Here is a 13,130-nt window from a genome sequence, read left to right as displayed (position 1 = left end):
CCAACACTTTGGCCACATAATGAAAAGAGCCGACCATCAGAAAACACCCTGATGCTGGAGAAGGGCAAGAGGAGAAGCAGGTGACAGAGGATGAGATGGTTGGATGGTCGCATGGACTCAATGGACATGAGTTCAAGCAAACTCTGGGAGATAGTGAAGGACAGGGAAGCCTGGAGAGCTGCAGTCCATGGGGTCGCAAAGAGTCGGGCACTACCTAGTCACTGAACAACTATCCAGTTGTTGGCTCAGTGATAAAGAATCCACCTGGCAATGCACCAGACAGGGATTACCTGGAGAAAGAAATGGCAATCCAGCCCAGAATTCTTGCCTGGGAAATGGCAATCCACCGCAGTATCTTGCCTGGGAAATCCCATGGGCAGAGGAGTCTGGTGGGCTCCAGTCCATGGGTTCGAAAAAGAGTCAGGCAGGACCTAGCGTCCAAACAACAATCCAGTTAATCTGTTGCCTTCCGAAACTATGCTGTACTATGCCAACTCCAGGGAGATGCTTCACTTTCTAGAACATGTTGAAGGCAGAAAAATAGGACAGTAACGGTAATAGGCAGGTGGAGCGTTAGACAAGGATATTTCCGTTATCCCAAGGAAAAGAGTCACAGAAGGTCGCGGCTAGGAAATAAGTGATAAAGACTATTATGTATTTTTTAAAATATATGTAATCTAAAAAATAAAAAAACTTCAAGGATTTGCAGGAAATAACGGGTCACGTGTGATAAAGTAATTTATTTGAGGTACCTGGAGGCGCCAGACTGGTGGGAGGAGGAACCTGCATCTTTCGGGTGGAGCCGAGGGGCTGGACCCAAGGGCCATCTTCCTTCAGCTACAGGTGTCAGCCCGTGCAGTTTCTCTTCAGCTCCCGCGCTGTCATTCTCGAGAGCACGGTCAAAACCTGTCGTGCCATCTTTCCACCCGCAGCCTTTTGAGACGGGTGTGGAGGTGGGAGTGGGGATGGGGTCGGCAGGAACCTCGGCAGCTTCCGCCTCAGGAAATTTGGTGAGCGCTTGAAAAAGTCCAACCCGGAAAAAGACTGTTCACTTCAGTTCCCCCCGACTTCTTGTCCTCCTCTGTTCCTCTCGGACTCAGGTCGTCCTGACAATCAGCTCCTAGAAAAGGTAACGCCGCCTCCCCTCTAACCCAGTCCCTGCACCCCGCGGCGAGCCCCTCCCCGGTGCCCTCCACCCTCGGTCGCAGCCCCCCTACTCCTGGGGGGCGCGAGCAGAAAGCCGACCTAGGGGGCGCTGCGCACAGGTCCGTAGCTGCGCGTCGCCAGCAGGCCGCGTGTGAGTGGGGGAAGGCCGTGGGAGCTGGGGTGGGTCTGGGGGCCGCAGGGACAGGCGGGAGCTGAGACGACTGAGGTGACGTCGGCAGGGAGGCCCGGGACAGGGGAGGAGAGACCCGAGGAGCGGTCCCGACTCCGTCCTTAGGGTGGGAACCCGCAGGACCCGGGCGGGTAGGGATATGCGCATCACGGATCCCAGCCCTGAACTTTAGGAATTAAGGCCATGAACGTATTCAGCGAAAAAGTGCGTCTGTCGCACAGATGTTTCTTTCCATATCTTTTCCAACAGGTTCTTTAAAAGGTCGGGCCTCGAATTCCAGGTGGTTAGAGATGAGGGGGCTGGGAGTGCTTATGTAACTTGTTTTCGCGGACTCCTAAACTCAACCGGCAAACCTGAGACTCTTCTCAGGGTAGTCACAGTTCCAAAGCCAAGTCTCATTATCCTCAGCTGCCATCTTCTTCAGAGAATTTCCTCTAACCAAGGGGAGCCGTCTCACATTTGTTATGCCTCTGGAGTCGGAGGGTGAGCCCACAGCTGATGATTGATGGACGTGAGTTACAAAAGTCCATCCCTCTTCCTTCAGCATGGAAATAATTATAGTGCAGTTTATCTGAAGCTAAACTCCATCAGACGTTGCATCCTTACTTCTCTCTTTCCCCTACCCTATCTTTCTTCACTGATTTCCTTTTCTTAGATTACTCTCTCAATAAATTTTGTGTACCTGAATCCTAGTCTCAGCTTCTGTCTACTGGGACCTGAAGCCAAGTCAAGGAGTATTCATGAGATCTCAGAGCAAGATTCAATGTGCTGTGGAAGAGGCTTTGGCTACTCTTTATCAGGTTTGGGGAATCCAGCTTCAGAACTACCATGGGGACTTTCAAAGCCTAAGAATCACACAGTCCACAGGGAAAATACCATATCTCTGCAGCATCTGTCATGGGGGAGACTGTATTGGGGTCTTACTTCAGGGATGGGCTACTTAACAAACTGGGAAAGGACCGTTTGAGAAGGTCTGAGTCCTGGTTCTCTGGGACTTTAGAACACTAACCCCAGGGACTCCCCTCAAAGGTTTTGTGATTAGCAGAGCCTTACTGATTCTAGATGCCTGCTGGGTGGTGTGTACTGCCAATAGTTTCATGTCACAACACTGGTTTTGGAACCAAATAGCTCAGGTTTAGTTGCTCAGTCGTGTCTGACTCTTTGCGATCCCATGAATCACAGCATGCCAGGCCTCCCTGTCCATCACCAACCCCCGGAGTTCACCCAAACTCATGTCCATTGAGTCGGTGATGCCATCCAGCCATCTCATTCTCTGTCGTCCCCTTCTCCTCTTGCCCCCAATCCCTCCCAGCATCCGGGTCTTTTCCAATGAGTTAACTCTTCGCATGAAGTGGTCAAAGTATCGGAGTTTCAGCCTCAGCATCAGTCCTTCCAGTGAACACCCAGGACTGGTCTCCTTTTGGATGGACTGGTTGGATCTCCTTGGCTAATTACACTGCTGCTGCTGCTAAGTCACTTCAGTCATGTCCGACTCTGTGCGACCCCATAGACGGCAGCTCACCAGGCTCCCCCGTCCCTGGGATTCTCCAGGCAAGAACACTGGAGTGGGTTGCCATTTCCTTCTCCACTAGTGCCTAGTAAAAGATGTATGGTGTCTCAAATGCTGTGGGTTATGAGCAAGGACAGGCTTCCCAGGTGGCTCAGTGGTAAAGAATCCCCCTGACAATGCAGGAGATGCAAGAGATGTGGGTTTGGTTTCTGGATCAGGAAGTTCCCATGGAGTAAGAAATGGCAACCCACTCTGGTATTCTTGCCTGGAAAATTCCATGGACAGAGGAGACTGGTAGGCTACAGTCCATGGGGTCACAGAGTCAGACATGTTCAAGGATATTCAGCTTTTTAAAATTATATAATGTTATTTATTTTTGGCTCTGTTGGATCTTTGTTGCTTTGAGGGCTTTTCTCTAGTTGTGGCAAGCAGGGGCTATTCTCTAGTTGCGGGACCTGGGCTTCTCATTGCTGTGGCTTCTCTGGTTGGGGTACATGGGCTCTAGGGTGCCCAGGCTTTGATAGTTGCGGGCTCCTGAGCTCTAGAGCACTGGCTTAATAGTTGTGATGCATTGGCTTAGTTGCTCTGTGGCATGTGGGGGCCTGTGAGATCCTCCTGGATCAGGGATCAAATCTATGTCTCCTGCATTGGCAGGTGGATTCTTTATACCACTAAACCACTAGTGAATCCTCAGCTTTTTTTTTTTGGCTGTACTGGGTCTTAGCTGCAGCACACAAAATCTTCAATCTTTGTGGCAGCGTGTGGGCCCTTAAGTTGCAGCATGTGGGATCTAGTTCCCTGACCAAGGATTGAGCTCAGGCCACCTGTCTTAGGAGCATGGAGTCTTAGCCACTGGACCACAGGGAAGTCCGCCCCTCCCCCCGCAGCTTTGTTTTTTTTTTTTAATCCTTTTTTTTTCTTACTAGATTTTGAGTTCAAGAAGACAAAACATCCAAACATTTTGAAAATATTTTCCATTTCTCATGTGTGTCTATCATCTATGAATATTTAGAGTCTTAGGAATCACTTTCCTGGTCATTTCTGGCTTAGTCTGTCAATTTTCACGTTGCTGTATAAAGATTAAGTCAGGGATCACATCTATTTAGGTACAAACCAGGATTATATTTGATATTACTCACTGATACTTAAATTTTGTATACCTTTTTAGGGACAAAAAGACCCTTCAAAGTTCAAGTAGCTGTGTTAACTGTAATTTGTGAAAAGGGAAAGAAAAAAAAAACACCTATTTTATTCTTCACACAATCTTTTCTTTCCTGTTTCTGATATTCTGAAATTTGTCTTCATATAAAGATTGAAGTTTAATTATAAAACAGCATGGGCTAGATAGGGCTTCCAGTATATTCTTGACTCCTCTGATTAGAAGTGGGTTTTGGTATGCTCTTCTTCTACTTTTATGTGTTTTTCGATTTTTAATAGCGAGCAGAAATTAATTTTGTAAACAAAAATGTATGCATATTTGTTGAGAGAGAGAGAAGATTCAAAAAGGGACTTCCCAAGGGATCTGAATGAGGGAAGTACAGGGGGCTGACTCCAAGGGTTCCGTGTTCATGTCACAGCAACTCTGTGTGCAGCCAGTCCCACCCAGTGTTTTCAGATGAGCCAACAAAAGGTCTAGAGCACTAATGAGAAAAACAAAATACTTCAGAGCTAGGTGAGCTAGATGCTTAAGGAAGCAGAAACAAAGTGAGAGCAGGAAGTGGTATGACTCCACACATAATGTAGGACTGGAAAAACACCACGGGAAACCAGCTGCTGCAGAATTTTTTAATTTGAGACAGTGATAAGGATGAGTTTAAAGGCGGGGGAGAGAAACCCATCATTCTGAATGAAGGAACATCCCTGCCCAGGTGCCATGACCTGAATGCACTAAGGGACAGGCACCAAGGAAGGTTCTGGTTGGGTCCTGCCCACAGGGGCTTTGGGACCCACCATCATGGAGATGCCCCTCTGCTCATGTGAGATGAAGTTTCTGCTCTCATTCTGCCTTCAGAGATCCTACAAGAGAACTCAGGGTGTCAGGGGACTAAATGAAAACTAAGTAGGGAGAGGAAGAATTTAACACCGCATGCTGGTCTTGGAGAAGAGAAGAGGCTATTATTAAGGAGATGGTGAGAGTCTTGCTGCCAGTTTCTGCTTTTCTTAAACCCTCAGCATTGGGAAAGGATGGATGTCAGGACTTCTGGGGATTGCGTTTTTAGGGACATGGGTAGAACCTATTTATAATATGATTTTCCTTTGGAATGGAGTGGAAAAAATTTTGATATTTTGAGATCGGAGAGTTGAGAGACAGGTTTTCTTTTCCTTAAGTCTCTCTCTCTCTCTCTCTCACACACACACACACACATTTGGGCTGTACAGGATGGTTTGGTCATATGCAGGCTGGGTGGGAAAGGACCCGAAGCAAAGATGGGATCCTTAAACATGTTCTTCAGATGGGAAGCAACTTCTGACGGTGTCTGGCCCTTCCTATTCGCTTTTGAACTGCTTCAGGTACTCCAGCATGTCTGATTTAACTGTGCTGACTGAAGCCCGGTGGTACCAACGCATGACAGGGATGCCATCAGGACCCACTAGAAACTTCTCAAAGTTCCAGCGAATGTCATGGACCTTCATGGGCTCCCAGAAGAGCTGACTTGATGAGCCCAAAAGATCAGAGGTTGGAGGGCAGGAGTTCTGGAGCAAAGATACAGAGAAATTGACAATGTTTTTTTCTGTTTCTGTGTGGTCTTGTCTTATCCCCACCCCTAGAATGTCTACTCACCAGTATGTATCTCAGTGTATTAACTAATTGACATGCTCCTAATGAACCACAGACATTTCAATACATCATTACCAATACAATCAGCAACCAAGAGTTAGTATGATAGCAAATAGAAAAGTTTATTCCTTTCTCTGCTTCTCCCTCAATCCCATGATTATATCATAGTGCTTCAGAGAAAGAGTATCTTCTGTTTTTGTTATTTTGGTAAGTCACAACACTTCTAAGGCTTCAGTTTCTTTAGCTAAAAAAAAGGGGGTCCTTCTGTTCTGGGTTTCTGTGGTTCTAATACTCCGTGACACTCTTTATTACCTATTTCTGTGTTTGTCTCCCTGATTAGATAATCAAGGAAAAAATTATGCCCTATTAACATTTGTTAACACATTGTGTAGCACAGTTCTTGCGCATAACTAAAGATTTGATAAATGTTGAATAAATGAATCATTACCATTCAGTAAGGAAAGTTAGTCTATATTAGAGCAATCATATTTATACGTTTCCATTACTTGAAGCTAAAGCTTCACAACAAATATTGCCACCATCCATGAACTTATCTGAGAATTTCTTTTGAAGGAGTCCAGACTCAATCCTAGACTTGAGCCCCATGCTTTCAGGGCATTGTCACCTACCTGACCAATTCTTGCCAGGTTTATGTTCACTTACCTTCAGGAAAGTAAAGACCTTCTGTTCTTTTTCTCCATTCACATCCCCTTTCTCAAAGAGCTGAAAATTGGGAACAAAGCCACCACCTGGACGAACATACCTGCAATGAACCAGAACAATCCTGAGACCATTCAAATTAAGAAAAGGGTGGATAATAATGGCCATCACAATTTGGCCACAAAGTGAAATTAGAGATCAAGAAAGAGAGGTTGTAGATAGGGAAGATGAGGAAAGAGTGGTCTTTGGGAATCAGGACTTCATGCATATGCTTTAAGGAGCCAATAGAGAATTCCAAGAAAATTGGAAGCAGGATATTCCTCAGCCATAAAAAAGAATTAAATAATGCCATTTACAGCAACATGGATGGATCTAGAGATTATCACAGTGAATTAAGTGAATTAAGTCAAACAGAGAAAGACAAATACCATATGTTATCAGTTATATATTGAATCTTTTAAAAATGGTGCAAATAAACTTATTTACAAAATAGAAATAGAGTCACAGATATGGAAGAGAATCTTATGGTTGTGTGTGCTCAGTCCTAGCAGACTAATTGTGGCCCCATGGACTCTAGCCCACCAGGCTCCTTTGTCCATGTAATTTTCCAGGCAAGTATACTGGATCAGGTTGCCATTCCCTTCTCCAGGGGATCTTTCTGACCCAGGGATTAAACCCAGGTCTCCTGCATTGCAGATTCTTTACCGTCTGAGCCACCAAGGAAGCCCAATGTTATGGTTACCAAGGATAAACTGGGAGATTGGGATTGACATATACACACTACTATATATAAAATAGAAAAGTAATAAGGACCTGCTGTATAACACAGGGAACTCTATTCAATACTCTGCTGCTGCTACTGCTGCTAAGTTGCTTTAGTCGTGTCCAACTCTGTGCGACCCCATAGACAGTAGCCCACCAGGCTCCTCTGTCCCTGGGATTCTCCAGGCAAGAACACTGGAGTGGGTTGCCATTTCCTTCTCCAATGCATGCATACATGCTAAGTCGCTTCAGTCCTGTCCAACTCTGTGTGACCCTATGGACAGCAGCCCACCAGGCTCTTCCGCCCACTGGATTCTCTAGGCAAGAATACTGTAGTGGGTTGGCGTTTCCTATAATGCCCTATATGGGGAAAAGATCTAAAAGAGTGGATATGTATACATGGATAACTGATTCACTTTGCTATACATCTGAAATTAACACAATATTGTAAATCAACTATACTCCAATAAAAATATTTTAAAAGAAAATTGGAAAGCAATATTTTAAGGTTAAAATTCTTGATTCATTTCTATTTCCTAGGTTTTCTCCTTTTTCATGAGCTTCTTTTTCATTAGATTTCCTGTAGTCTTATCATTAAACAACTCAAAGGTAGAGAGAATTGTTGAGCACTACCAGCAGGGCATAACTGAATTCAAAACATCAAAATGATGTTCTTGAACCAATTAATCTGTCCATCACCTCAGAAGTCTCCAGAATGAGAAGCCTCTAGGTGGACTGTGGAAGGAAAATTCTAACACGGTCTTGCAGGGTCCCAAGTAGGCACTTACTTGAGCCCCATAAGGATCTCTGAGTTCTTTGCTGGCTCTTGTTTTCCAAATTGGTTGCAGGGAAAGCCCAACACAACTACATCGAAAGGCTTCAGCTCCTCCTGTAGTGCATTCAGTTCTGTAAGCAGAGGGTGAACAGCATGGGTAGCTCTATCTTGAGCAGTAAAAGCACTATCTGTCTATCACATGAATAAGCTGAGGACTATGAAGGGAAAGATTCAAGATCACCAAGTTTGAGAAACAGAGCAAAAGGCTAGAACACAGATTTCCAGAAACACATCCAAACAGCTGCCTTTTTTCTTATGCAGAAGTTCCCATAAGTAGCTCCACTTCATCATCCAATAGGAGCCCTTCTTTAAAAGCAGATTGCTTAGACTGTTGTATATGGGTGTGTGTGTGTGTTGGGGGTGGGTCCCATTTGATTCTGGAGAAGTCAGATTTAAATGCCATTGCCTTCCTTAGTTGATTGATCAAAAAATGTTTAAAGGAATGGCAAACAAAATGGACATTCTATCCCCATCCTCCCACTCTGCCCCATGGTGACACAATGTTACACTCCAGTCACCCTCCCAGGAGCACTCTCTGGTGCTCTAACCGCGGAGTTATAGAGGGAATCAGAGAAATGCTAAGTCTAGCTCCAGAACATTCTTTTTGTCAGTTCCAGTGACATAAATGCTGCCATTTCCCTGAAAGACTCATTGAGATTCTAAGGCTACAAACTCCAAACTGCTCTTTCCCACTGACAGGAAGCTTACCAGTGTCTGTCTGGACTTGTGCCATTATTTCCAACTTCAGCCATTTTCAATTCAGATTTACTGCATGACCAGCACCAGCCAGTCCTAATCAGACTCAGCTTTATCTGCTGGCATCTCCTCTTAGCCCTCACTCCAGTTAAAGAGTGCATAGATGGTAACTACATTTCCTTTTCTCTGCCATTTGGAAGTGCCTGCAGAACCCAAGGGTATTTTTCCAGAGGCTCAAAGGTCAATCTTCTCTCCTTGTTACCAGAAATTACCAGTGAGAAAGCTAAAATTAGCCCCTGAAAGCTAGGCTCTGGCCTGGGAGTTATAGCTAGAGCCTGTTGTTCTCCTCTTGAACATAAACAGTTTCACAGAAGATCAGTATCATACAAGCGACCTTTAACCAGACAAAACATGAACTTTATTCAAATCACAAAAATGACCAAGTATCACCCTATTCTTACCAATCTAAGTGATTGCTGTTTGTTTATCCTTGCTTTATTCCTCCTACCCTGTAGATATGATTTATTAAGATACCAATCACTTCACTGTGCCCGTTTCCTCATTTCCTGACAGCATCCAATCCAGAAACAAGCGTCGATCCCTTGAACCCTTCCCCAAATCACATAACACAAGCTCAGATCCTCAAATAAGTCCTTTCTATTAATAACATCTTCTTACTGAGAAGCCCCATGGTTCCCTACAGTATATGTTTTCCCTCAGAACATTGAGCAACAAACTCAAATACAGATACAATCCTGGTGGTCTTTGCTAAATCTTTGGGAGAATCTTAGTTCTCAAATCCCAAGATAATTCTCCTGGCATTTCTAAGGAGCAGAGCAGTGGCAGGATGTAGGGGATAGAGTCACATGATCACCTACCTTCCCCGCTCCTTGTTTCCTCCCAATAACAAATTAGCAAAACCTTCTGGAGTTAGGACTTCCCTGGTGGCTCAGACAGTAGAGTGTCTGCCTACAATACAGGAGACCCGGGTTTAACCTCTGGGTCTGGAAGATCTCCTGGAGAAGGAAATGGCAACCCACTCAGTATTCTTGCCTGGAAAATTCCCATGGACGGAGGAACCTGGTAGGCTACAGTCCATGGGATCACAAAGAGTTGGACACGACTGAGTGACTTCACTCTCACTTTCTGGAATTAGACTATGGCCATCTGACAAAGCTAGCTCCAAAAGAGTTGAAACATGAGTTCTTACCTGGATACTGAGCTGTCAAGCCTCAATAGGTGGCCACATTGACAAACAGGACATGCTTGCCCGCATACTGCTTGAACTGGATATACTCCTCACCATTGAGGGTGAGGGCTCCATACTCATAGATGGTGCCTGTCACCCCCTTATAGCAATCCACCTGAAATATAACAAAAATAACCATAGTGATGCAATGATAAAGCAAATGATAATCTCTAATATCTGTGGACTTTTTGAAACTCTAAGAACTGAAGAGAATATTCCCAGTAATATTTTTAGTTACGGCTAATGCCACAACTGGGACTTTCTAGGTGGTTCAGTGGTAAAGAATCCGCCTGCCAAGCAGGAGACTCAGGTTCGATCCCAAGATCGGCAAGATCCCCTGAAGAAGAAAATGGCAACCCACTCCAATATTCTTGCCTCGGAAGTCCCATGGACAGAGGAGCCTGGTGGGCTATAGTCCATGAGGTCACAGAGTTGAACACAACTTAGCGACTAAACAACAACAATGCCACAACTAGAATTTATACCTTCTAATTTAAAATCTTTTTTGCAATGGTGGGACAAGCACTTTATAATCATCTTTCCATTCCTGGAATCTTAATACAATTCACTGCCATCCTCCGACTGACAATTTACAGTTTACCTGCACTCTCTGCCATATCCTAACACCCCATTCCAGTCATCCTATCTCTTCGCAAATATTTGTAACAGATTTTGGCAGAGTTTCTCACAACAGAAATATTTTTACATAAATTTCTCATCCATATGTTCTCACACTGTAGTTTCCTTCCCCCAGAGCCCAGCAAATAACTTGTTCCTCCTCTAGATCCCAGAGGCATTTTCCAAAGCTTTGCCAGTAGGGGCTTTTTGGTACCTACAAAACTCATCTTCAGTGCCCTTTCTTATCTCTGTGTGAAATAGGAAGCAAAGGGAACAGACTTCCTACCTACAAGCATGGCAAGGGAAAAAAGCCGACAGGATCTGGAACAAAAAGCTAAAATACCTCAACAACTTCCGGCTGTCTTTATCATGTATGTATGCTACCTTGTGAACTGGGGTGTAGAATCCCAAGAATACTGCAGCTTGGAAGAGCCCAATCTTTCCTTCTTGGCTTTCAGTTCTGCTCCAATTTGCTTAGGTCTGTTTGAAGAGATCAGGATACCCTAAAACACAACCTTTTACTCACAAGATAATATTCTACAGCAGAAATTCCACACCCAATGAGGCAGCAGCTGCTGACACAGACGTGGATGGCCCTCAGTGGATGCTTGTTGTGTATTTTTTTTAATTTCAGAGAAGGGAAATGATCTTACTACAGCTACCAGTCTTGATATTACATTTATAATGCTGCTGCTGCTGCTAAGTCACTTCAGTCATGTCTGACTCTCTGCGACCCCATAGATGGCAGCCTACCAGGCTCCCCCGTCCCTGGGATTCTCCAGGCAAGAACACGGGAGTGGGTTGCCATTTCCTTCTCCAATGCATGAAAGTGAAAAGTGAAAGTGAAGTCACTCAGTTGTGTCCGACTCTTCTCGACCCCAGGGACTGCAGCCTACCAGGTTCCTCCGTCCATGGGATTTTCCAGGCAAGAACACTGGAGTGGGGTGCCATCGCTTTCTCCACATTTATAATAGATTCATGTTATATATACCATTTTACACTTCACATGAACCCAATAATAGAGCTCTTGAAGTGTGGTTTGAGGACCTGCACAAGTATCATCTGAGAACAAATTAGAAAAGCAAATTTGGACTCTACTAAAACCTACTGGATCAGAAGATTTGGAGGTGTGACTCAGTAACCTGTGCTTTAACAAACTTTCTAGGTGATACTTATGTGAGTTGAAATCTGGGGATCACTGCACTACAAGATAGGTTTTCTCCAACTTTTAGAGAGGAAAAAAGGGGTCAATAAAAGATACCTAAGTGGCTTAACGTCACAGTGAAGCTGTGTTTCTGAATGAATATGCCCGATTTTAAACTTAAAACTTGCTGCCTCAAGTCATTTACTTCAGTCGCCACTTTGCATCCTAAGACACATATACACACCTTTAACAGGGTACTGATGACAGCAAATGTGGACATTTTTCCTGGAGTAGAGGGGAAGCATTGGGTGATTTGGAGCAGTACCAAGACTTAAAAGCAAAGAGCTTACTCTGATCTGAGCTCTTGCCACATCACTTCCCCTGAAATTAAGATCAGCGAGCAACTCTCCTTGCCTTTTGCCTTTTATTATTCCCTGAAAGAAAAAAAAAAAAAAAAGCCCCTCTTTCCCGACTCTGGAACTCCTTCAGGCACATTTCAGCACCAGCTTCTTTTTTCACCTGCCCAAGGGTTTCAGCTTCTCCAAGAGCTGCCAGTTCAGCCTCCTTCTCAATCCAGTTACTACTTCACATCCCTGTTTCCCAGACCTGCAAGATTGCCCAGTGTTCCAGACAAGGGTGGAGGGGATGGGTTCTGGGCTATCCAGCGGCCACCAGGGGCAAGTGGCAAAGCAGAATGCAGGGCGAGCAGCCTTTGTCCTTCACCCACTTTTCCACTTTCTGCCCAGTGACCCACCAGGCTAAGGGGAGATGATCCACGTAAAGACAGGCAGTTTAGCAGAGCCTCTGCCTCAGAGAACAGCAGTGGCAGATGTCAGTTAGGAAAAGCTGGGGATGTGAATCTCGTCCTTCCTAGGAGAGAAGGGAGAACTCCTGGCTTCCTTGGCAGCCTAGTTCACCATCAGTGCTGGAATCCACCTGGGTTCCCTGCGGGACACTTACCTTCATCTGTTGCTGCTTCGGAGTCAGCTGAGCTAAACCGACCAGGAACAGTGGGAAAAGACAGGAGGCCCAGAGCTGCAGGATCATGGCTTGAGCTAGGAGTTCCAGGCAAGTCTCAGATCCCCAGGGATCTCAACCCCTTTTGAGCTCCCGGCAGGGACCAGTTTGAAGATTCATCCTCCAATCACAGAGAAGCATTAACACACGGGCAAACCTCCCTCCACCCTGCGATCCCTCCCCCTTCCTCTTCATCCCTCTCCCCAACATCCACCTCACCCCTCACTCTCCCGGCCCAGACCACAAGCCCTGAAGGCTCAGTGCACCCAGTACCTCCCCCTGACAGGCCACCCGTATCCTGACAGGTGAAGGTGGAGGCTTCCCCCTTTGGAACTTGAAATACTGTTTCTACCTTCTCCAAGTGCCTGGCAGTTCCCAGGTGCCAGCTCTGCACCCAGGAAGTAAAGTCACCACCACTGAATCAGAATCTGCTTTTTAAAATCAAGATTCTCATGTAATTTATATGCAAACTAAAGTTTGAAAAGCATTGTCCCGCATGACTATTACTCCTTTGTCCTGTCCCC

General features: G+C 45.3%; 2 protein-coding genes across 2 annotated transcripts in view; both read right to left on the bottom strand.

Annotated features, from left to right (window-relative positions):
- Positions 1–1,964, bottom strand: part of ZSCAN23 (zinc finger and SCAN domain containing 23) — a 54,869-nt gene extending 52,905 nt beyond the window's left edge. The window contains exon 1 of the mRNA XM_088831467.1: positions 753–1,964. The gene's annotated coding sequence lies outside the window, so the exon portion shown is untranslated. The remainder of the gene's footprint in view (positions 1–752) is intronic.
- A 3,369-nt stretch (positions 1,965–5,333) lies between these two features.
- GPX6 (glutathione peroxidase 6) lies at positions 5,334–12,636 on the bottom strand. The gene is made up of 5 exons (XM_055407166.2): positions 12,550–12,636; positions 9,789–9,942; positions 7,836–7,953; positions 6,289–6,388; positions 5,334–5,540 (listed from the first exon to the last, which is right to left on the bottom strand). Exons 1-5 carry the CDS (start codon positions 12,634–12,636, stop codon positions 5,334–5,336), a joined length of 666 nt encoding a protein of 221 aa, XP_055263141.2.
- Positions 12,637–13,130: the final 494 nt, after the last annotated feature.

The sequence above is a fragment of the Moschus berezovskii genome, chromosome 23 (genome assembly GCF_049115385.1).
Source record: "Moschus berezovskii isolate FMDL1 chromosome 23, NW_MosBer_1.0, whole genome shotgun sequence".
Taxonomy (NCBI): Eukaryota; Metazoa; Chordata; class Mammalia; order Artiodactyla; family Moschidae; genus Moschus; species Moschus berezovskii.
This window is presented reverse-complemented; position numbering and strand designations above follow the sequence as displayed.